General features: G+C 40.7%; 1 protein-coding gene across 1 annotated transcript in view; it reads right to left on the reverse strand.

Annotated features, from left to right (window-relative positions):
- KHDRBS2 (KH RNA binding domain containing, signal transduction associated 2) overlaps nucleotides 1–23,815 on the reverse strand; it is a 273,194-nt gene that overhangs the window by 108,679 nt on the left and 140,700 nt on the right. Inside the window, exons 4-5 of the mRNA XM_075047019.1 lie at nucleotides 12,523–12,650; nucleotides 9,258–9,453 (exon numbers count right to left, since the gene is read on the reverse strand). Coding sequence (XP_074903120.1) covers nucleotides 9,258–9,453; nucleotides 12,523–12,650 — 324 coding nt within the window. The remainder of the gene's footprint in view (nucleotides 1–9,257; nucleotides 9,454–12,522; nucleotides 12,651–23,815) is intronic.

Below are 23,815 nucleotides of genomic sequence, written 5' to 3' on the forward strand. Positions count from 1 at the left end.
TTTTACTGTATTGCATAGGGTAGTAGGGGGGTACGTTTGCAAGAGTGTCTAATGCATTCTTACGATACTAATATATAAGAAGTATTTACTTATCTAATTTCACTTAACAAACATTGCACTCTTTCTGATTTCAGATGTAGCACCATCAGATTTTTCCACTGCACCAAGAGCTACCAAACAACAGCAGGTAGTCAGAGAGCTATTAGCTATCTATGAGGAACAGGACTTGTAACGACTGTAGAAGCTATTAAAATGCAACCATAATTTCATCAGGAAAAAACCAGGTCTGTGTGGAGAAAGAACATTTTTCATCTCTAGTCTTCTAATTTATTGTCCCAGAGCCATTATACTGCATCTCCCTCTTCTAGTGATTGCTACACTCTCCCAGAGCCCTATAGGTCAAACTCAAGGTACCGTGTTTCACAACAAGATCAATTTTCTCAACATTTTTGCTGCAGTTTAAAGAGGTACACTAAGTCTGCACCCTTGATAAAATGTAACTGATCTCATTGTTTTAAAAATGAGCATATCTGAGAACAACATTGACCTATTTAACTGACAAAGAGGTATTCATATGAATTTCCCAGTCACTTTAATACCACCATTGCTAAAGAAGTTAAAGATGGAAAAAAACCCCATGTACTTCATCCAGCCCATCTGGTTATACAAGTAAAACTATTCTTTTAAATATCTGCTAGTAACTTTTTCCTTTCTGTATTTATTTTCTGTATTTACATTTTTCCCCAAACTGTATTATTAAAAAAGAAAACGTACGCTTTAAATTTTATTTCTTCAATCCTTCAGACTGATTCCTTACACTGTTACTCATATTCATAGTTCTGCGCAATATAAAGTCCTTATAAACAAATGTAATAGAAGACATGGGCCACATTTTTCTGTGCTGTGCTGTAGCTTTGGATAACGTAAAGTAAGCATGTCCCTCTATACCCAAGCAAAGACTTACTGGAAATGCTAAGGCAGCTGGAGAGTCACAACCCCCCTCCTTCCACAAGCGGGAGGTAACGGGACATGGGCGTCCTGCCCGTGGGGAAGCGAGTGCTGCGCGTGTCTGCGGGGTCCTGCGTCCGAGGCACAGCGCCAGCCAGCTCTGTCCGGGACAACATACGCACAGGGTATATATCTGCATCCCTATGTGCATGAAAATCTCGGCTCACGTATATATTTGAGCGTCCCTTAAATACCCAGAAAGAACAGGCATATTGCTGGACAGGTGCTTCTGCCCCCAAACACGTGCGGTAATTCATCTGACACAACCCTTTTTCTTCCTCTGTATGACTGAAATTCAGAGTTGCAAATGCACTGAACGTAATGAGGGAAGAAAGATTATAGGCGTCTAAGACTACTTTTCAGACTTTTTATTGTACCAAATATAAATCCTCTTTTTCAATTATCCTGAGTAAGCATTAAGTGTATGGATGGAGGCAACTGGCTAAACAGCCCATCAGCCAGAGAACGAAACAGAACTGCGCTCTGTAATATTTGTCTTTGTAAGGGTGGTTGCTAAATATGTTTCTCTGCAGTTTCATGCAGAAGTATTTTTTGCAAGATGACAATGTCAGAAACGCACCAAAGACAAGAACATAGATGAACTCTGATGAAAGCTTCCTGCAACAGGAAGTATTTTTAAAATAAATGTCCTTAAAATTCTGATAAAACTAAAATACTATTTTGGAACAATCCATACAGTTTTCAATTAATATAAAACGGTTCCTAAACTGTGCATTTTAGTATATTAATAAAGCTCATGTTTTAACTATAGTGAAAATTCCTAATAAATAAAGATAATACACAAAACAGAAGTACTCTGTTAGCTGTACATAAAATCTATTGATATAAAGAGCACTCTGTTTGTCTATTATAATAGAAAGTCACTAATCCGAGTTTACCAAAAGGCTAGACTGAAAAACACTCGAGTAAGACTAGTATGCTGGAGGCAAGGCTGGTGTGGTAACGTTAAGTTTCCATGGCATCTTATGACCCAGAGCCTGTCCTGAAACCAGAGCTCAAGGCTTCTGTAATTGCCTGGCACAGCTGAAGTCTCTGCGCTTACCAGTCTGCAAGAAATAGCACTGAGCTTTTCTCATTACCACTGAGTTTGTATGTGTCCGGCTCCCCGGGAACTCACCAGTCATGATGAACCTTCCAGTCCAAAGTTATTTAACTTTTTAGTACCTCTATGGACTAAATTTGGATACGAAACTTTGAGAAGTGGAAGAGGAAACCCAAGCCTTCCACCTGAGCTGAATTCACACAGCAACCGAACTCTCAACAACTCTAATTAAACTGGACTCGTCCCAAGTCTTTAACAGCAATTTTCTACGTTTGTATGCGTTTGTACAAAAAAGTAAGTTTATAACACACCTTTGCAACCTGTCACAAAAAGGATAAGGTGGGTGGAGATACAGTCACATGATAACATTTAGCCAGCAAATGCCTATAGAGTTCTTTTGTACCAACCAAGGCTGTTCTCCATCAGATAAGTAGCCAAGTGACAAGTTGTGACAGATCCAAGTGACAGTAGACAAGTATTTTTGGGAACAGGCTCCTGAACAATCACACTGTTTAATGATCAAACGGTGCACTGCATGATGCAGACAAATTCTGTCTCTATGGAGAATATGCCATATATTTTTTATGTAGGATCTTATGAATATAACCACATACACTATGAATATTTAAGGACCATATGAAGGCTGGATGATCAGTTGAGAGATGCCCTTCACTTAGATCTCTATATAGCAAATATAAATATTTATTAGGTTGTAGTTGTATTAACATCATGTATAATACTAAAACATGTACAGCTGCATCAGCATTTTCTTTTATACTCTGTCTAGCATAGAAAATAATTTTGAACTGAAAACTTGATAACTAATGTCAAGGAGAGAATTATTTTTGCCAAGCAGCGAGAGCATGAAGAGGACGACAGAGGAGCTTATCCTCCACAAAAGATTTCTGCAGCATTTTTAAGAAGATGTTAGAGTTTTATGTATTTTATGAGCAAAGTTTAGTGCATTGAATAACTATGATTATTACAATCAAATCAAAACAAATCAAGAAAATGATATAATAAAGTCTGCTTTAGAGCACATTGTCAATTTGTGAGAAATTCATGGCAATGATGAGTGTGAAAGCAGTATTCACATTTATTGATGCACTGCTCTCAGGACATTTCCTTTGGTTTCATGAGGCAAGCCTTATTTATTCAGAATATCATCTGTAAGAATAAGACCCAAACTACAGTTTGCACAGGTAAGCAAAAAAACTCTAGAACTGCAGGGTCCCAGACACTGAAGGTTTAATGCTGACTGTGGTTTTTGCTCTTAGAGAAACATGAAAAAGTTGCCACTACTTTAATTCTATATTTATGTTGCTGGATTTTTTCACAATAAATACATTTATACTACTGATGCACCAAAGTCTTAAAAGTTTGAATAACTAACAGAAAAATCCACTCTACCTTCATAAGACCATCATTCACAGTATCCTTCTGAAGCTCAACAGTCTTTCAGATAATATAAACATTATCCTGGTTATCGCTATTATAGTAAAAATAAAATTTGATTTTTCAAGTCACAGCAGATGTAAGTTGAATATAGCTTAGCTCTTTTTCTAAGTGCCTTGGGCATGAATAGGTAATCAATCATATTTAATCAATATGTTGTTCAGCCATGCAGATTCCCATGTCTATAATTCTAGCTTTACTCAAATGCTCTTTAGTCTCAGTACATTCTTCACTGATTTTTTTTTAATCCAAAAGAGGCACAGAAATAAATAAGTGGTACATCTTAAAACTTGGAAATACCAATTTAGAAAAAAAATATGACAATAATCCCCTTTGACTATCATTATATCCAGTATATTTCACTATTTTAATGTTTGGAACAAGTCATCTTAGTTGTCCGGGGCTCACTCTCACTGAGAATATCCTACCAGGATTGTAGGAATGGACTTCAGAAGGAGCAGAATCAAGTACCAATTGCTCACTTTAACACATTCATTAAAGCACTAACACAGGCACAACCACACCATGAAGAGGAAGTGCAGGTCTTTATACATGGGTCCCATTTACATTCAGAAGTGGCAGACAGAATGGATTTAAAAGCCCTACGAGTTCCAGTTTAAAATATTAAACAAAGCCTCCGCAACCACAGTTTTGGGGCTCGCAGTCACGTGTAATTGTTGATTTTTCTCTTTAAAATGTTAAAGTGTGACAAAATGCCTGTTGTTGTCAGTCTTTTCCTTGTCTAGGTTGGCACTGAATAAACATGAGCATAGTTGCTTCAGTTTGTTTGAAAACTATTGAAAAATGTAAATAACCATTGAGCTTAGAATAAACAGTTGAACGTGGCATTTGCTTTCATTTTAAATAGCTTGAAATGAGGAGAAGAACAGCATGACATTAAAAGCACAATCTATCTTATTGTGTGGTTCTTTTTCAGTGACTTTCTAAAAGAACTGCTCTCCACTTATTCCAGAAGATAACAAGAAGCTGCATTTGGCTGGTTTGATCAGTGAAATGAGAGGTGAAAAAGAATATTTGCATTTAAAATTGCTCTTCAGTCTGGCCGTCCTAGACAGAGGAGCTGTACCAGCTTCACAGTGTCTCGACAGACCGGCCCATTTCTTGCAAACAAATCATACATTTCTTTGTAAATACAAGAAGCTCATCTAAGTATTCATATGAAGATGAGTGGCTTTCTGTGAGGAAGTCCCCTTTCTTATCCAGAAGTAAAAATGGAAGTGCAAGTAAATTATAAAAGTAAAGTGTATTTTAATGCCAAATTTATTCTGTTTTGGTAATTCTTTGCATCTGGGGTAAGGGAACAAGTGCTAAGTCACTTCTAGACTCGCATTAGACCTCTTAGCAAGGCTCACCATAGCTTTTAAAAGATGTGAAGAAAAATATCACTCCACAGCTCATAACTAGCTTCTGATTCAGAAGGCAAAAATACAGCTCCAGAGCCAAATGCCTTCCAAAACAGGATCTGAAAGCAACTGTACTGTTGGCTTATATTTGGGTTAAGCACCCTTCAAATATTTAGCTTTAATCTTGAGTGAAAAAGTCTGGGTGGTCAGATTAAAATACATTATGCTGAACATTGCTTTATTGCCTCAGTAGGATGTTCCTTCCACTGGAAGATCTACTCAAGCACTTCTCACTCTTCATTTCTGTATAAATCATGAATCTCAATCAGTCATGTCTATCGCCTCTTTCATAAGTTGCCAACAAGACCTTAGCCTTTAAAATGGCTTATTCTTGTTGAGAAAAGACTCCAGAAGTCTCCCCTCAATCTGTAAAGACGATACCAGTGTTAATTTTCCTTCCTGTATTTTGAGTAGCTGATAAAAGTAGGAGTCCAACTAAACAAATTTTAACCTTTGTAATGAAAAAATGGCACAAAATCAATCTTACTATCGTCCTTGTCAATAAAGGCGATGATGCAGGACTGAAACAATATTTGAACTCATTTTCATTTACCATCTCCTATCTTGCTGCACTGATATAGAAACACTGTAAGATTTGTAGATGGGACATCAGCTGCCTAACAGACAAAACCAATACCTCAGACCACAACTGCGCAAGAGGTAAGTTTAAAAGAGGTAATTAAAATGCAATTCCAGTACCGTTTTCTCTACTCAAAACATCTCTGCCCATTGCAATGTAGAATATGAAGCTAATTTACAAAATTCGTTTGATAAATCCCAAACAGCCATCTTGTCATTAGTTCTAACTGAGGAGCCTGCTGGCATTGCTGCCTTCCCTCCCATCCCCTGCAGGCTCTTCGGCATCCTGGGACTACCAACGCGGCTCAGGGGTAAATCAGTGCTTCTGAAAAGTTCTGGACTGAGTCATTGCTGCCAGCTGGTCACAGCATGTACTGCTACACATGGAAAGAAGCATTAAGCAATAATTCAAAGGAATTTGTGTACTGCATTTGTGGAAGAAGTAGGAGTATGATCCATAATGCATTTAATGGGGAACTACACTGTGTGGTTTTCAGTAAAAAAACCCACAACACAACCTGAGGTCCAGAAGGCTGTTTTTTAATGAAGTTTTCAATTCAGCAGCTAGGGACATCTTCAGGATGGCAGTGTTTGTGGACTAGAGGCATAAAATTGTATCTCAGAGACTAATGACAAAGGGCTAAGTTCAGCTTTGTGAAAGAAGCTTTTTCTGAAGAAAGTTCACAATGACCAGGTCAAGCCTCTGCTCTGAACTGCACTCTGGGGGACCTCTCCTTCAGCAGAAGAGGAACACGTACAGATTGGTCACCCTGAACTAAGGTTAGTCACTTGGAACAGCACTCTTATTCACCAGGCTGCCAACCCAGGACCAGCTCTCTAACCCCAGAAGCTGCACAGCAGCTCTTAGTTAAGCTGTCCATCCAAATTCACACACACTGAGCTGTTTTTAAAGTGAGGAAGGTTCACACAGTAAGTATTTCTTTCTTTTTGCACCTATCTCCTAATGTCTGTACCTCCTCTTCCTGTGGGTAGTCTTCTGAAGTTCCTCTGAGATACTATGTATGCTACAGCCAATAAAAGTTATATTCTGTTTCAAAAGCAAGTAAAGAAAAAGGCGTGAGGTGTGTCACTCCCCCTTCCCTCCCTAGCCCTCTTCTCTTCTGAAAGCTGTTCCAAATTATTTTCCTTTTGGTTGGGCATGACATTCAAAATGTTGAATGTGAATATATTCTCCACAACGACAAGACTTCACTTTTCTTGCGAAACCTTTAGACATTTGCTTTTATGGACAATCACAAAGGCCATCAGAAAACCTCAAAATAGTTAGATATTGGATAATGACAAAGGAGTGATCCAAACTTTTAAATGCTTATCCAAACCGATTTGAAGAGTTAGATGTTTCAAGGTCAAACAGTCAATACCATCTCTGACTAGTAGTGCTGAGCAAATATCTAAAGATTTTTTTTCAGAAAATGGTCTTGAAACATTTAAAAAAAAAATCCGCTGCAGCCATTCTATTCTATTTCTTGAGTTCACTTTCAGCTCAGCATTCAAATGACTATATTCTATTAGAGCAAAGAAAAATCAAAAATATGGATACTCACAATCAATGACATTGCATTCATCTGCACAACTAATCAAACCAATGGTGCTTGCATATACTAGGCAGAAACTGGAGTGAAATACCATAGTCAAAAATGAAAAACATAAACACATAAAGAAATTGTGATATGCTTGTGGGTTGCCTACAAGCAGAAAGTGAGACAAAGTAAATTGGATTAATTATTCATTATAAATTAGTTTTTCATCTCTAGGATTCAGTGTGAAAGAGCAATTACACATGACATTTGTTGCTGGTCAACAAATGGATCCACTTGCTTTTAGTATCCAGTCAGATATGTGAGGTAGTGGTTTATTTGGAAAGAAAAACTGTGTTGATTATTTCCTGCAAAATTAAAAATATTTTCCCCTAAAATATCATTTACAAATTCATACATAGATACATGACTGAACTTTTCCTTCTACCTGCACACCAACAGAGTTTTAATTATCTCAGCCCGTAAGATACCAAGATGATTTAGACTGCACTTACAAGTCTTTGCAAAATGGCAAGAGATTTTCCTGGCAAACTGGTGGATGACAGCCAGTCAGGAGAAGCCCATACATTCCCAGCTGTGGAATATAGATGTTGAAAGGACATAGGACATGGAAGGATCTCCAAAACATCTGAATTTGTCCTATAAGGCAATATGTTTCTTGCCTACTAGAAACACACACACAGTTATTTGTTTTTATTGGAGTAATCTATTACAAACTAAAATGACTCCTTCAGTTGTGTGTATATTTTGTGCTCATGAGAAAGTAAGCATTTCAAAACAATGGGGAACTGGCGGAATGTTTTCCTAACCTTGATAATCCAGCTGCCTCAACTTCTCCTCCTGCTTTGCATATATTTACTGTCCAGAAAAAGCGTAAGAAGTGTTCCCTAAAAACTGTTTAATATCCTAGGACATTTACCAGTATTATAGAGGAGGGGAAAAAAAAAAAGAGGAAAAGATTTACTTAATTTATAGTCTTAATCTTACATTAAGGTGTTCTGTTCTGAAATTTGTCACTCATGGATTAGGAAAAGACGCAGTTCTGCACAGACAGGATGGTCCCATACATTTTGATACTAACAGATAATATACTATCTATCAAGGAAGGGTATACTTTCTAAATTCCTTTTTTAGCAGGGCCTTTATCTCATTTAAAGATGGAAACTGTGTTGAGGTAAATAATAACAGAGGGTGACTTTCCTCCCCTCCTTTTTTGCAGCTGTTGTTCAGTTGTGACTCTTGGCATGAACAGAATGTGCATCCCTGATTTGAAGTGGCCATGATCTAATCTTGACTGCACAAATACAGACGGTTGCGTAAAGCTTTACCGACAAGGATTAATTTCTGTTTCAATTTCCTTTCTTCTGTCCTAGGGAGACTATTAATTGAATAAAACTGCATCTTCTCAATTATAGTGTATCTTCTCCATGGTTCTCCTCGTGATAGGATTATGGAATGGATGGGATGTTCATCTTACCCTTGGATTTGCCACAGCTGGAAAAAGTCAGACATCATACTTGATGGTACTTTCTTCTCTAGTTGGGTATCTGTTGTTATGGTGATAATTCCAGGAGGGAACATTAATGAGGATGACTTGAAAGCTTTGATGTTTACAGCACAATTATTTTTAACACCTCACAAGAAAAGGTGACAGTTAGTACTGCTCCTTGCTAAATATGCATCCTCGTATCAGGTGTTTCGTGAACACCACCTGAATTTCTCTTTGCTATGTATCTGTAACACAACGTCGAATACAAATATAAGTATATATATATTTGTATGTAATAAAAAGGATGCAGAAGAACAAACCAACCCTGTTTTCTCACAAAGGATATACTCTGTTATTCCTGAGAACTTGCCTGTGGTGGTGAGTGACTTCCAGTTGTGACATAATCTTTCGCATGCCTGTGCTGCTCTCTCGTGACACCCTGAGAGCTACCCAGCACACCCCTCTGGCATCCGAAAGGAAGCTCCCAACGATTCTACGAACCCGCACTGCCCAAGCTGCGGGTCCGCAGACACACTGTATTGCCCAGACCGCAGTTCGGCGGCGGCGGGTAAGCGGCGGAGGCCGGGCTGTTACTCGCCCGGAGTCTTCCAACTGGGAGATGCCTGGCGCTCACCGCAGAGCTGGGCGCGCGTACGCGACGGATGCGTGCGGTTACTTACGTAGTCTTCATAGGCCTCGTGGGCGGGTGGCGGGGGCGGTCTGTAGCCCGGGACAGCCGGGGCACCCCTCGCTCGAGGGCTGGGAACGCCTCTCGCCACTGGTGGGACGGGGAGGGCTCCTCGGGTCACCGGCGCTCCTCTGGGCGCTTGGGCACCTCGTCCGGGCGGGGGCGGAGGGATGGCACCGCCGCGGCCCCTGCGGGGAGCAAGAAGGAACGGTCATGTCGGCGTGCACGGCGAGGGAGGACGCAAGCGCCGCCCCCTTCTAAAGGCTCTTACGTTTTTACCGCTACTTAAAGTATCGCGTGATGCTGGGGCAGTTGCAATGCCAAGCGCCTTTAGGCGATGGCTCAGGCGGGACGCCTGTTATGGAAAGGCATTATTTTTAAGCCATCCCGTGCCTTTTACACCTGACCCTCTTGTTGCTTGTGCTAATGAAATTCCAGGTCATTGCAATTCACGGAGTCGCAGAGTTACTCCAAAGTAGTTCTAGAGGAAGAAGAAAGAGAGGAACTTCTTCCGTTGCTCTCCAGCTATTTTACAAGAGCCATCAGCATTCTCATTCTGCTGGTTATTGGTAGGTGGGAGAAACTGACTGGCGGAAGATGATGCATGACGGCAGAAACTTGCAAGGCAAAGTAGCCCAGGAGTATAAAAGGAGAGTGAGATCTTTTCTTCCCATCTAACTTAGTTCAGCACAAGGGAAGGGTAGCACGGGATTCTGCTTTCCCCCACTGTGCAGAGAGAACAGCGCGTATGGACAAGCATAGAGCGGTTCAGCATCCTCCTGTTTATTTATGCTATATCCACCTTGCTGTACTAATTGGTAAGTCAGAAGAAGCTGTTACTGGTTAAAAAGAGGTTCTTGTAACTATGCCACATGACAAATTAGAAGGGGGATATATCAGGGAAGCAATCTGTGGGTTTTGTTTCAGAGCAGTATGCTCTGGAGTGTGCTGCCCTTTCTGAAGACTGCGAGTGCCGGGTATAGCCATGCGTGACACCCTGGTCCAGAGCTGTGAGTGGAAGTCAGGTCTCCCGCAGCAGTGTGAGCAGTGGCTCATTCCCTGCTGAGACAACCAAACCCACAGCACTAGCTTGTGGTGTTCACTACTTTACTACAAGTTTCAGTAGCCAATTTTAGAATCACAGAACGGTTTGGATTGCAAGGGACCTTCAGAGATCCTCTGGTCCAACCCCCACTATGGGCAGGGACACCTTCTGCTAGACCAGGTTGCTCAAAGCCCCATCCAGCCTGGCCTTGAACACTGCCAGGGATGGGGCAGCCACAACCTCTCTGGGCAACCTGTTCCACTGCCTCAACACCCTCACGGTTAAGAACTTCTTCCTTACATCTCATCTAAATCTACCCTCTTGCAGTTTAAAGCCATTACCCCTGGTCCTGTCACTACATGCCCTTGTAAAAAGTCCCTCCCCATCTTTCTTGTAGGCCCCCTTTAGGTACTGGGGGGCTGCTGTAAGGTCTCCCAGGAGCCTTCTCTTCTCCAGGCTGAACAACCCCAACTCTCTCAGCCTGTCTTCACAGGAGAGGGGCTCCAGCCCCCTGATCGTCTTCGTGTCCCTCCTTTGGACCCGCCCCAACAGGTCCATGTCCTCCTTCTGCTGAGGACCCCAGATCTGGACGCAGAACTGCAGGTGGGGTCTCACCAGAGCGGAGCAGAGGGGCAGAATCCCCTCCCTTGACCTGCTGGCCAGGCTTCTTGTTATGTAGGCCAGGATACGGCTGGCTTTCTGGGCTGTGAGCGCACATTGCCAGCTGATGTCCAGCTTTTCATCCACCGGTACCCCCGAGTCCTTCTCCTCAGGGCTATTCTCAATCCCTTCATCCCCCAGCCTGTATTGGCACTGATGGTTGCCCTGACCCATGTGCAGGACCTTGCACTTGGCCTTGTTGAACCTCATGAGGTTGACATGGGCCCACTTCTCAAGCCTGTCAAGATTCCTCTGGATGGCATCCTTTCCCTCAAGCATATCAACTGCATCACCATAAATATAATTATGCTCTTAGCATAAATTATTAGCATAAATATTTAGCTTAAAATACTTCAGTTGCATTTTTTTTAATATTCTCCTGGGATTTCTGACTGGAAAATAGGGAAAGCATACAATATCCTATATCTATGCAACTGATCCAATCAGGTGGGTTTTTTGCAGGAATTGGGGGCCAGCGCTCCACTGATTATGCTTTGAACCTAATTTAAAAGCTGTCAGTCTGTTGCAGTGATGTTCTGAACATCGTTATGAAGTCAAGCCCTTCAGAGATCTTCGGTGTAAGGAAGACTGGTTTCTGAACCCAAAAAGACTTTGAGTAGAAGATGGTCATGAATGCCAAGTGTAAAAAATCCTATGTATGAGCATCATACTACAAATAAAAAATTGCATTCAAGAAGAATTGAGGGAAAACATCATAGACACCTTCAGGCGAAAAAAAAAAAGGTCACAGGCAAGATCAGCCAGTTCAATTACCACAGAACAGCTCCTCTGTCAGCATAAAATAAGGTACCTCCATATCCTATTTCCTCCAAAATAAAAGTGGATTTCTTAGGACCCATCCTGAAATGATCTCTATGGATGCCTAGAAGTAGCTAGGTAACTTTGATGCCTAAGGCAACAAATTTCTTAAGGGTTCACAGTGAAAAATGAGTCTGAGTGTATTAAGATTATACACTGGCCTTTTGAACAAGCAGAGCTATCTGTTACCTATATATGAAAAAATACTTTGAAGAATTCAGGAAACTTTTATACACCAATATTTTTAGATTATGCCAATCAAATTCATATAAAACCGATAACACATACAACAAATAATATATAATGCAATATATATTTTATAGTTATAATATGCATACAAAAAAAAGTAATTTTTGGCAAATAAAGTTCCATTCCAGTCTATGTAGCCTTCTCTGACTATACTATTTTATTGACCAATGATTTTACGCTACTGACCATGCCAATTCTGTGCCAGCATAACAGTATTCTTTCCTAGAAATATCCTTTCACTGGCTTCATAATCTGCTCTGATTTGTTGCTTGATACTCGTATACCACCTACTGTAGCCTGTGAACTGTAGATCAGAGAACCTGGCACAACACAGACCACACAAGTTACTGGAAGAAAAACATTTTGTTTTCCTGACAATGATGTTGATGTGACTTTTTTTTTTTTTTAAATAAAAAAACTTTGTTTGGTTTACCATTGTTTACACTTTCTAAAGCTATTAGCATAGTAGCTCAGGTTACCCCACCTTGAAGGAGCTGTAGGTGGGACACGGATCCCTCTTCCTCGAATGCCCCGTCCACGTGCGGAATCTTCAGAACCGTTCAAATACGACAGTTCTCTCAGCTGCTCCTGGCGAATTTCATCATTATAATCCTGAAATGCAAAAGGTGAAACTTGCTGAAACTTTGTGTTTTGGCTGAGCTGCCAAACCACCCAAACCAGGAATTACACGTGTGGTATTTGGGCAAATTGCTCTGCATTATAACCTCTATGCTGAAAAACCACACAGTGGGAGTGGACAACTACCTATAATACATGGGCAGACAAATTTATATGGGTAGTTAAGGTGGCCATAAAGAACATGTACACATAAAATAAAACACATGAGGCACAGGAGGCATAAACACAAAGCAGACACCAAGAACATATCTGTATACAAGACGCAAATGGATTTTCATATACAAAAGGTACCAATCTCAAACAACTTGAAATTAGATAAAAAAATGCATTTTATAAATATTTTGTATTTTATTGGCAGACATCCCTGGCTACCTTTATGCACTTAAAATACAAATTTCACCTTACCTTGCACCTTAGCATGCAAAATTTACACTAGAGTCATTTGACTGGATGATTCAATCCAATACCAATTAGCACCACTGAATGTAGCCTTCAGTTGTTCTGTATATCCACTAAACAACTTCTGAAATGAGTTTTCTCTTTAGGACTCATAAGTAACAAGGCTATGTTTACTATATAAAACTGTTAAATGATATAAAATAGGCCCATTCTAAGACTGCAGCGTATCAACTTGAGTGCCGCAAGCTTCTGCTGGCTCAGTAAACAGAACATCGGATGAATTTCCTTTTCTTACTGATCCAAAATACATAACATTGGGCAATTTTTACTCATTTTGCAACCTTTGTCTCAGTCAGAAGTTCCTTTTTCTTTAGCTTCCTTCCTTTTGCATTCAGCTCTTTGCCTGCTGATCACAGCAATAAGAGCCCACTGCAGTAGTCGGCTCGCTGGCAGCAAACTGTGCGACAGGTAATTAGTGCTTCAAACCAGAAAGGATTATTGAATTTCAGCCCTTCAGTCTTCCCATCCTTCCATGGGCCACGGCCACTGACTGTCACACAAGGGTCTGAAAATGCCCCCGTGCCCGCTGCTCCTCGCTGGGTGCCTGTCCAGGATGCCTTACACGTGACGCCTCTTTTTAGCCGAGCTAGCGACCAAGGGGACAGCGAGACAGAACCGGGGCCTTGTGTGTTCCTTCTCCTTCCCGAGGAGGTCCGGGAAAGCTGTCTGAAGATATGATGCTGATCCTGTTGGGTGCTACAGGAGTGTAGGCCTGGTCACGATTTCCCTTCTAAATTTCTAGGGAGTGCAGCTGGAGTAAAATCGAGTAATGAAATTCAGAACCCCATTTATACAATATAGTGCGTGCTATTTGCAGCAGAATCGTAATTAAAAACAAGTCCCTAATTTGCTAATAAACCAGATAATGGCTTTCAGTTCACACCAATCCCCAAATCTTTTTGCACATTTTTCTATCATTCTGACATTAATGGTAATAAGCCAAAGACATTTTCCTAAATCAACGTGCTCTGTAAAACATAGAGGGAAAAACAGAGATAGAATCAATGAGGTCACATTTACAGCAATTGCTGAGCAGGTACCAGCTACAGTGCCTTGCTTAGTTTCATCTGTTATTCGCACTGGTTTTACAAGGATCAGGACTTCAAACATGCTGCTTGAGTTTACCCTTCAGATTCCACACCAGTGCTCGGACTGAACTTCATTAATAATGCAAGTAAATTTTGTAAGGGAAAGATGGGGGGAGGGGGAGCGGGCGGCGGGAGAAAGGACCTGCAAGGGACAGAAATTGGAACTTTCTGTGTTGCTGCTTTCATCTCTCTCCTTTGGAACACTGCCGTATAAATGAATTATACCAGAAACTGTCTCAAAGCTGCTATTCCTTCCTCAGATACACATATCACTTAAAATCTCAGTATTGATGAAACAGAAAATCCAAACTAAATTTACAATGTACAGCAAGATCTGCAAATATGCACCATTCTGCTATGCAATGCCCTTAGTTTTTTCTACAGGTTATTTACTGCATGTCCAGTTAAGAAATATGTACAATGTCTTTTGACATGGCAAGGTAAAGACAACAAAGTACACGGAAGACTGTAATTAAGATGCTGGGACAGGTATCCTGAAAGAGAAAGATTTCAATAAAAAATTCGAGCTCTATATAGATCATTTATCTTATGTGCCCTTTAAAAAGCATAATAAAGATCATAATTTCTAAACCTGAAATCTGAAATTTTCAACAGATATGTTTACTTCAACTCTTTCATTAAACAGAAACACTGAATTAATCTTTCATAACTGCTGCATGAGTCTAGCTAGAGACAGAGTATCCTGCTGAATATTTAATTGTAGCTGAGTTCAGTCTAGCACGTGAGCAAAATTATGCTGCTGATGTTTCATATATATCTAGTCTCAAGAGAGAGTACAAGATGTTGCAAGACATACCTGTACTGAAGAAAGTATAATGAAGTAGCTACACACTGCAGTAGTATATTGTGTTTCAGAAAAAAAGCACCGCTCCTTCTATTAAAATAAGCTCATGCAGAATGGTCTGTATTTCTTAGCTTTTTTTATAGGTCTCTAATAGTCTTACAGCTATTCTTACAGCTGATAATCTCCAATAATCTATATGTTTTGCTCTTGTTTATATCCTTAAAGACTTTATTGCCTATAAATAGCTTTTCCATTTACTGATGATACTAAGGGTGCCATCTACTCATATCACGGTCGTCAATGTTTGCAAACAACCACTGTAGGTGAGCTAACCACCCATGCCCATGATTATTCACCTAAACATGCACCTTGACTTCAGAAATACCAAGGATTTACAACCTTAGCAAAGTCAGCAGCACTGAGGGCCACCATAAATCATAATGTTTATGTAAGTGCCTAAAACCCAAATTACATATTTGCATAAAACATTCAGTATCCTGCAGTACCTGAACACATTTGCCCCAAATTACCAAAATTATGTTTATTAATGAGGGTTGGAAATGATTAATGAGGTCGGTTGCCTCGACTGCTTAGGAACAAAGCCCAACCGGTGGCAGCTCACCCAGGCGCCCTCCTGGCAGCGCTGGCAGAGAGGTGAGACAAAGAGGGGAAAGCACATAATCTGCGAGAGAACTCAATAAGCCATTTTGGTAAAAGATAGCAAAGTATGACGCAAGCTGCAAAACCTGATCTGAATTAACAAGAACACATAGTGACAAGGGAGGAGAGTTAATAAAGAAATCAAAGGGTAAGGCATAGACAGAGGCAATGGATTTTGGGAATATATATCTATCATTAGCATAACAAAGGCTCCTAGAAGTCAAGGATAAATCAATCCCTTAAGGACTGTGATCTCCTGTCCTGATGTGCTTTGCACGTTTAAGTTCCTTCCATGTGTATGGATGATTTGCACTATTAATAAATATCATTACTCTTATCTGTGACAGCTGAATTTCATTCTAACTCCATAGTTAAGGGAAGAGTAATTTAGGTTAAACGCAAACTACCTTAAGAATGCAGAGTTATGGAAGTCAAACCTAAAATGATAATCACAATTCTTCACACTGACAATTTTGAAGTATGAATAGGGCTCACTTGGTCCCTTATACAGATGACATTTTATAGCATACACATATTCCTTACATAGTTAAGCTAGCCATGTATCATGCAAAGAGCAGACTATCCTCCACATAGCGTTACTACTACTAGGACAGATTTACAGGCATCTTAATTCTACAGACAAACAACTACATATTAACACCTTGTATTTAAGTCATCAAATTCCTTGATTTTAGCTGAGTGAAAAAGTAGTCACAAAAATAAATGCTTTTCTTGTGGTTATTTTCTCTGTAATTCTTAGAGTGCTTCCCAAAGGTCCCGAGGCATCAATAACTCAAATGTACAGCTGGCCTATGCAGAGGTCCTATGGTCCTGGAAATCTCAGCCTGCACTGCCTGAACTGCAAAACACTCCTTTTCTCTCAGGCACCTAATATTCCCTGAAGCTTTGCGTTGCCAACAGAAGCACCATATTCAGAGACGTACACATGCCCCATCCTGCGATCCTCTTTTCCCATGCTCAGGTAGCAGAAAGGACACAGGAGATGGATTTGGACTCCTGTAGCACTTCTGCATCCTGCCCAGCTCCCAGCATCAGTAAAAGAGCTCCAGGGCTCCGTGTATTTGCACAGATTTATTGAAGCTAGAGTACCTCCCCTAAATCTTGACGTTGCTGCTTTGGGGCTATTTTCAGGCAGCTTAAATTCCAATTAGCCTAAAATTTCCATTGAGTACATGCTTCAGAAGACCCATAGCCAGCCAATAGGACACAGAAGTCCCAGCGAACTTTAGGTGGAGGTAGATGATGTGAATATGCCCCTCTTTTTGTTTCTTAGACGCATACTAATTTCGGACACTAAAAGAGACATCGTTTTCATGTTCCCTTGTGTGTATGGGGAAGCACTAAGCCTGTGAAAATAACTGGTGGCGAGGACCTCCCTGGAGCTGCTGCTTCTTTGTGTTCATTGTGGCCTCACGAGAGTGAGCTGCGCTACGATTCAGCTTCAAAGCATGGTGAGAACCACTCATCTGGACTCATGGGGTCAGGATCTGCAGTTTATTATACTGACGGGGCGAAGAACCCAGGAATTCCCACTTTCTAGCTGAGTGCTTTAATATCAGACCGTTACAGAAAAGAATAGCAGCACTGGCTGCTCAGTACCAGAAGAGCTTGGTGAACTAAAATCCTGAGTCGATAGAGATACTTGGCATTTCCTGTTATTTCTTTATATTCTAAGATCCTGTTCTAAGACTTCAATGCATTCAAAATGTAAATGTATGAGACTTTTCCCTGCACATACCCAAAGCCTCTCTCTATCAGTGTCTACTTAGACAATTGTGCCAGGTAGGTTGGATAGCCCTCTCCATCACCTAAAATCTGGGTGAGACAGTGCCTCAGCTGGGCATGCAAATTAGGTGGATGCAACTGCATCCTCAAACTTCATTCTTTGTCTCTCTAATACAAATACAAAGTTCACCGCAAAGCACGAGATTAATCTGTAGCTGAGACCATGCTCAACCAAGCAATTCCTACAAAGTTTACCAGAACCGTGGGAGCTGGCTCTAGCCCACCCTGCGTGGGTGTCTGACGGGTATGGCTTATGTTCTCAACAGTCGACAGAGGAGCTCAGCACTGACAGCTGCTTTGATATCCCCAGATCAGACCCATGCTCCCTCAACCCATGTTTTAATGTATATGCATGGTTTCCTGGTTACCTACAGTCAACCTACATCTGTTAAGATGGCTTTTTGCCCATTCGCAGATTGGGCTGATTATTTCACTACAGCATAGGTGCCAGGTGATGATAGGTTTAGATGGACAGCCTGCAGTGCACCACAAGTGACTATGCTTCTGCCAGCAGCCCTCCTCCGTGACTCCAGTATTGCATTAGCAACACATGCCTCTCTGCATTTGCCCATATATATTGGCACTTACGTAAGGCCGTTTTGTGTGCATGCAGTTCTCTGGCAGCCAGTAACCCCAATAAATACATAAAAATATAAATATAATCCATCTGAGCCCAAGGAAGAAATGATTTTCTCTAAGCAATCAGCAACTTAGCCAGATCCATAGCCATAAACATTATGCCCTTTCACTTGCCACATATGCAAAAAATTGCTGTCTTCACCTGCTTATAGTCTGTCTGAAAAATAAACCTTAATTGTGTGGGTCACCCTTAGAGATTGAAACACATAAAATAGACCATACATTTCTCTCAGTAGCAGTCTGAATGTGTTACAGCCAATATGAGTTTCAGCTTATAAATGCCTATGGGCAGAATGCAAGCAGACATAAGCTGGAGCCACGTACACTTGCCTTTGAGGTTAGTTGACAGCTGGGGGATTTGTCAGCTTGCCACAGAGAGCACTAACCCAAGCGTGGATGTCATTTTTCTCTTTGAGCATGCACAATTAAATCTGCCTGGCATCATCAGCATGGGGCACCGCACTCTACAAGCAGCGTGGAAGGGAGGGAGGATGTCTTGCTCCTCGGCATCTGAAGAGAAGCTGCCAATCCCAGAGTGTAAATTGTGCATAGGCAACCACTATGAAACTTCGACCCAGATGTTTTAGTCTTTGCTAGAACAGAGCAAAATAAGCCTCATCTAATTGTATAATCAATTTTTTTTTCATACTAATGAAAGCTTTCAACAGAAGATTATTCCAGTTTACATGGAAATGCTGTTAGCCACACAAAATAACCACACTAAAGATGGGTGCATGACGTTTGAAAAGCTTGCAGAAACCTGTATTAAATTTCAGTCATTTGCCCCAACTTTTTCCACCCCTCTTGCTTACAGGCCCACAGACAAATGGATACTGTGGTCTGTAATTCATTCAAATGACAGCTATGATGCCACAGAAGTCAGTTAGCTGACAGCTCCCTATCCCTGAATTTAATTCCGAGTGAATCCTGGCTGCCAGAGACTTGTGCTTATTTACAGCTGTCACTTGAACAGGATATATAAGGGAATTGGTAATAGGAACAGAGGGCACACAGCAGGCTGCAGGAAGGGTGGTATAGCCACTTACTCCTAAAGAAATCGTTATGGATTCGCACTGGATGTTTACACTGGCTCCTAGGAAGGAAGGGATGTGATATGGCTGGCCTTCCTCTGGGAAAACCTAGTTGCTTCAAAGGAGGCAGGAAGAGGAATAGGACTGCCACTGCTCTTCCCCACTGCTTTTGGAGCTCCACTACTAATGAGATCACTAACTGCTCTTAAGGCTGGAGTAACTGTCTACTTTAGTCGACATTAAAGCCAATGAAAGTAACAAGCTATACATAGTACCTATGCATCTTTTTTCTTCCCCAGCTATGCCAGGTGGGACCTGTATTGCCTCCTGCTAACCCCCTGCTGTAGGTTTGCAGCCCCCTTGTCAAGGATAACAGGGATAGCGAGAGCAGCCAGCAAAATTCAGACACGTTTACTCGTTTAGTGTGCCCGTCTCATCCAGCCCAGCTCCAGCTACGCTCTCGGTCCCACATGGCACAGTAAACAAAAGATGCTGCTCGACCTGAGGAGACTGAGAAGAGCAATGAAGGATGAGAAGTCTGGGCAAGAAAATATCTCACTACAGGTTTGTTGAGTGCCCTTTCTTCCATGGCTTCTGAATCACTTTAGAACTTTTAAAAATCCCATTAGGTGATAATCCGTACAAGTTGATTGCACACAGTACATTGGGACTGAACTTGATACATGACACAGGAATTAGTTTTTAAAGGAACATGAGTATTGTTTTGACTTACTGCAATATAGGGCTAAGATAACATGAGCTGTCCTTGGAGTAAGGACTGTCTTGGCAAGCACTAAGTCTATTACAAATGCAGAGCAGAAATGCTCTTAATAACGCTGCTAACATATACTGAGATCTACTAATAACCGTGGTCTGATTCCAAGTCAGGAGACAGGTAGAGAATATTTTAAATTCAGTCACCACAGACCCAGCTGTAATGTCCTGGGAGCTGGAGCTGGCAGAAGGGTGATTCACGACAGCAGCACTGTGTCTCGACAGAGGAGCTGTGGGGATGGAAGCATGGCCTGGGTGCTCCGTCCTCCGTTCTCCCAGGAGAAGGATTCCTCCAGACTAACTCGGGTTCTGGTCTAGATCCTGCATGTGGATCCCTTTGGGAACCCCGAATCTCTCTTTGATCATCCAGTTTAGCCACAGCATGTGTCTAGGTAGGTTTCGTAATACACGAGACCACCGGTATCGCTGATACGCTGACGGGAGCAGCATCGTCTCCTCTCCTGATGGCACTGCCCCAGCACCAGCACCAGCAGCATCGCTGCCTGTCACAGCAGCTTGGCAAAGAAGAAACTGCAGCACAGACTGGTGCAAACCCGGACTGACAGTGAGAAAAAGGATGAAGCCTTTCCTTCCTTTGTCAGTTGTAGCAGCAGGCATGGAAACTCCCTGCAGAAACCTCAGGCCACCATCAGGGCTTGGCTTTGGAGAGGCAGTGGTGCCTTGGCATTAGCCCTCGTCAGAGGTCGAGGCAGGAAACACAGTGTCTGTAGTGCTCCTATTTGCACTCCTCCTGCACTGAAATCTGACTAACCCAAACTAAACAGCACAGCACATCCTCCCCAGAGCCCAGACTTTCTTGCATTCTAAGGAAAAAAACAGAACAAAACATGCTGGGAAGATGGTCTGTAATAGCACCGTAAAAATACAAGAGCAATTTTCACTGCTGGGATCAAAGATATTTTAAACCTGCGTGGTTCGAACTGCTATAATCTAAATTAGCTTCAGTACTGAGAGATTTATGGACAGCCAGTGTAATGATACAGAGGACAATCACAAACAGGTATGCGAGGAGTCCCCCTCTCCCCATGAAATTCAATAAGTGTGAGGAAAAGACAGTGAAAAGATGCTGCTATTGAATCTCAGGGTCACCGTCTGAACTGCCACAGAAACTATAAATAGTAAAATGATTTAGACTCAACTTTTTCAAGTTTAAGCCAAACTTCAAGTGAGAAAGAGTGTAAATATAGAAATAAATAAACAAAAAAATGTTGAAAGGAAAGGGAAGAAACCTATCAAATATGAAAAGTTAAAATCATGCCATTGGAAAAACAAAATAAATGGCAAGCTCAATGAATTAGCAACAAGTATTTTCTCAAATATGTAAGTTTAAAAAAGCTGATTTCATAATTCCATTAGGCAAGTATGCATCAGGTGTAAGATGTTGTAGGTTTTATCTTTTCAGAATAAGATTTGAGACAAAAGGAGAGATAATTAAGGAAGTGACAAGCAGTAACAGGAGGTACAAAATCATTTACGAAGAGAAGTGTAGACCGTGTACCAAGTGCAGATATACCCATTCCCAAGTGTCTCTCCACTCTTTTTAAAGTACATAGTGTATGAAAGATTAGGAATGAAATGTATAAAACTGAGCAAGTGCTGTAATTAATGCAGGCAGATATAAGTGAAAATGTTGTCAGAGTTTCAAGCTCAACAATTTAATATATAACATGATATAAATGTTACCAGTTCTATATTTGTTATTATTTACTTTTAATGTATCTTATTTTGTTATTGCATAAACCCTTGTAAATAAGATTATCCACCAGGAGGTATGGCATTGGTATTTACAATGTCTCCTTTTCCACTCTGCAGCATGCATTAAAGAAGGTTTCAGGTACTTTAACAGAATTACCTCTTCTTTTTAATTTTTTTTTTTAAATTTTTATTTTTTTAACAGAATATCAGCTAATTCCTGCTTATTACCAGGTAGCAAGAAGTTCTGCCTCTCAAATCGTTTAGCTTCTTATGTTGCTTCATGGCCAGTGCCTCTAACCCATTCCTCCCCAGGTGGCTGCACAAGAAGACTGGCTTTACATGAAATACAAACAATCTAGGTTTGACGGGAAAAGTGAAATAACCTCCACAGCTGAAGGACCCTCTCACTGAGAACATCTGTGCAGAAGCAACTGAAGATCCAGATCAAGCACAACTATTAAACCAAGGAGAGGCAGTGTAGTGGAGGGAGAGATGTAGGCTGTCATGTGAAACGGTGCCAGAAAACTTACAGGTAAAATATCTATTTATAAACAGCACCCAGAAGTGGAAAAACAGCTTTTAAACAGATGCATTTATAGCAAGATATTCCATTTAGTATATGAGCTGCTGTATTTCATCCCAGCTTCTGCATACACTTAAGTGTTGCTCCAAATATGGTCTATTCCTGCACCAGGTAATCTTGGTATGCACTGGACACAGGAGCAAACTGTATTGTCAAGAGGAAAACCTCAGGCATACTGGAGAGATGCAAATAGGATAAAAAATGTCAGACTTAGCTATCATATTCCCTAGATAATACTAGATTCATTAGCACCTAACTTCTTCAACTTCATTTCTGACTCACAAGCCCACCGGTGTATTTTCCTATGAACTGGTTTACTTTTACAGAAATGCAACATGATTGAATTTAAACTAAACTTTTAAAGAGTTTCATGATGATAATCTTATCATTGAAGATTAAACTCCAGCTTCCTAATATCTGAACATACTTCTTGTAATAGAAGAAACAAACAGCATTCAATACTTTTCCACCATTTCCAAGCAACACAATCAGCAATTATACAGGGCACTGAAAGGGGAAAAGAGGGCGAGGAGGTAAAATAGGCTTGGAAAACACATGTTCAGTTTCTTTCCATTTCCCATTATAATACCATTATAGCCATATCAAAGTATTGTATTTAAAAGTGTTTTAAAAGAGTGACCCTACCTAGTTTCTTAATTACTGCAACACATACAGTTCTGCACTTGCAAACTTTCTTTCACATCTGTTTTAATTTTTTATAATATTTAAATAATGGTATGTAAGTGCCATACCAAGTGCCACCAAGGTATGGTGGTCCTCCCTGCTTATTATGAATGCCCATCACTGAATCGTATTGAAATGTCTAGGTTGCTTTGAAGCTATGAATCTGGCCCTTTATGAAAGAAAAACCTTATTAAGTTTAATTCTGTGCTATGAGTCAGAAATTCACAAAAAAAGAGTTATTAAGTTACTTTCTTTTTTATTCACAGAGATGAAATATTGCTTTCTTTTTCTTGTAGCAGATAATGCACATGTGAGAACTGGGTGAAAGGAATGCTTGTAGAACTTTTTCCAAGCCAAATGTTAATCGCTCTTTTACATTAGAACTAATTCTTCAGTCTTTCCTAAATAACTAAAGCAAAAAGATTCTGTAATTATTTATTAAATTTGTATGCAAACAAGTATAGCTATTTAAAATACAGCATATATTTTGGACCTGCTCCTCAGGGAATATTATTATTTACTAATACAACTAACGTTATCCTGGCCATGAATCTCCTTTCTTAAATTCGCAGTCTGAATTGGGATAGTGAAAACAGTTGAATAATTAGGAAATGAGACTTAAGAGAGTGATCTTTTTTTTTTTTTTTTTTATCTTTTTTTTTTATCCTAGAAATACAAGGTCAGGCTGAGGAGTTGTTTTACCCTATGAGTGAGCATGACTTGTATGCACTGAAGTACCTCACTGAGAGCTCAGGGCCACCTTAAAACCGGGCTTACCAGTTCCAGCCGTCCGGAGGACCCCAGCAGCCGTTAGCCACGCACCCCCCTTAGCCGAATTTGCCCAGCCGATTTCCCATTCAGCACAGGTACGACACGCCGATTCGGAGCCACTG

This window comes from Buteo buteo, chromosome 15, assembly GCF_964188355.1.
Source record: "Buteo buteo chromosome 15, bButBut1.hap1.1, whole genome shotgun sequence".
In the NCBI taxonomy this organism is placed as follows: Eukaryota; Metazoa; Chordata; class Aves; order Accipitriformes; family Accipitridae; genus Buteo; species Buteo buteo.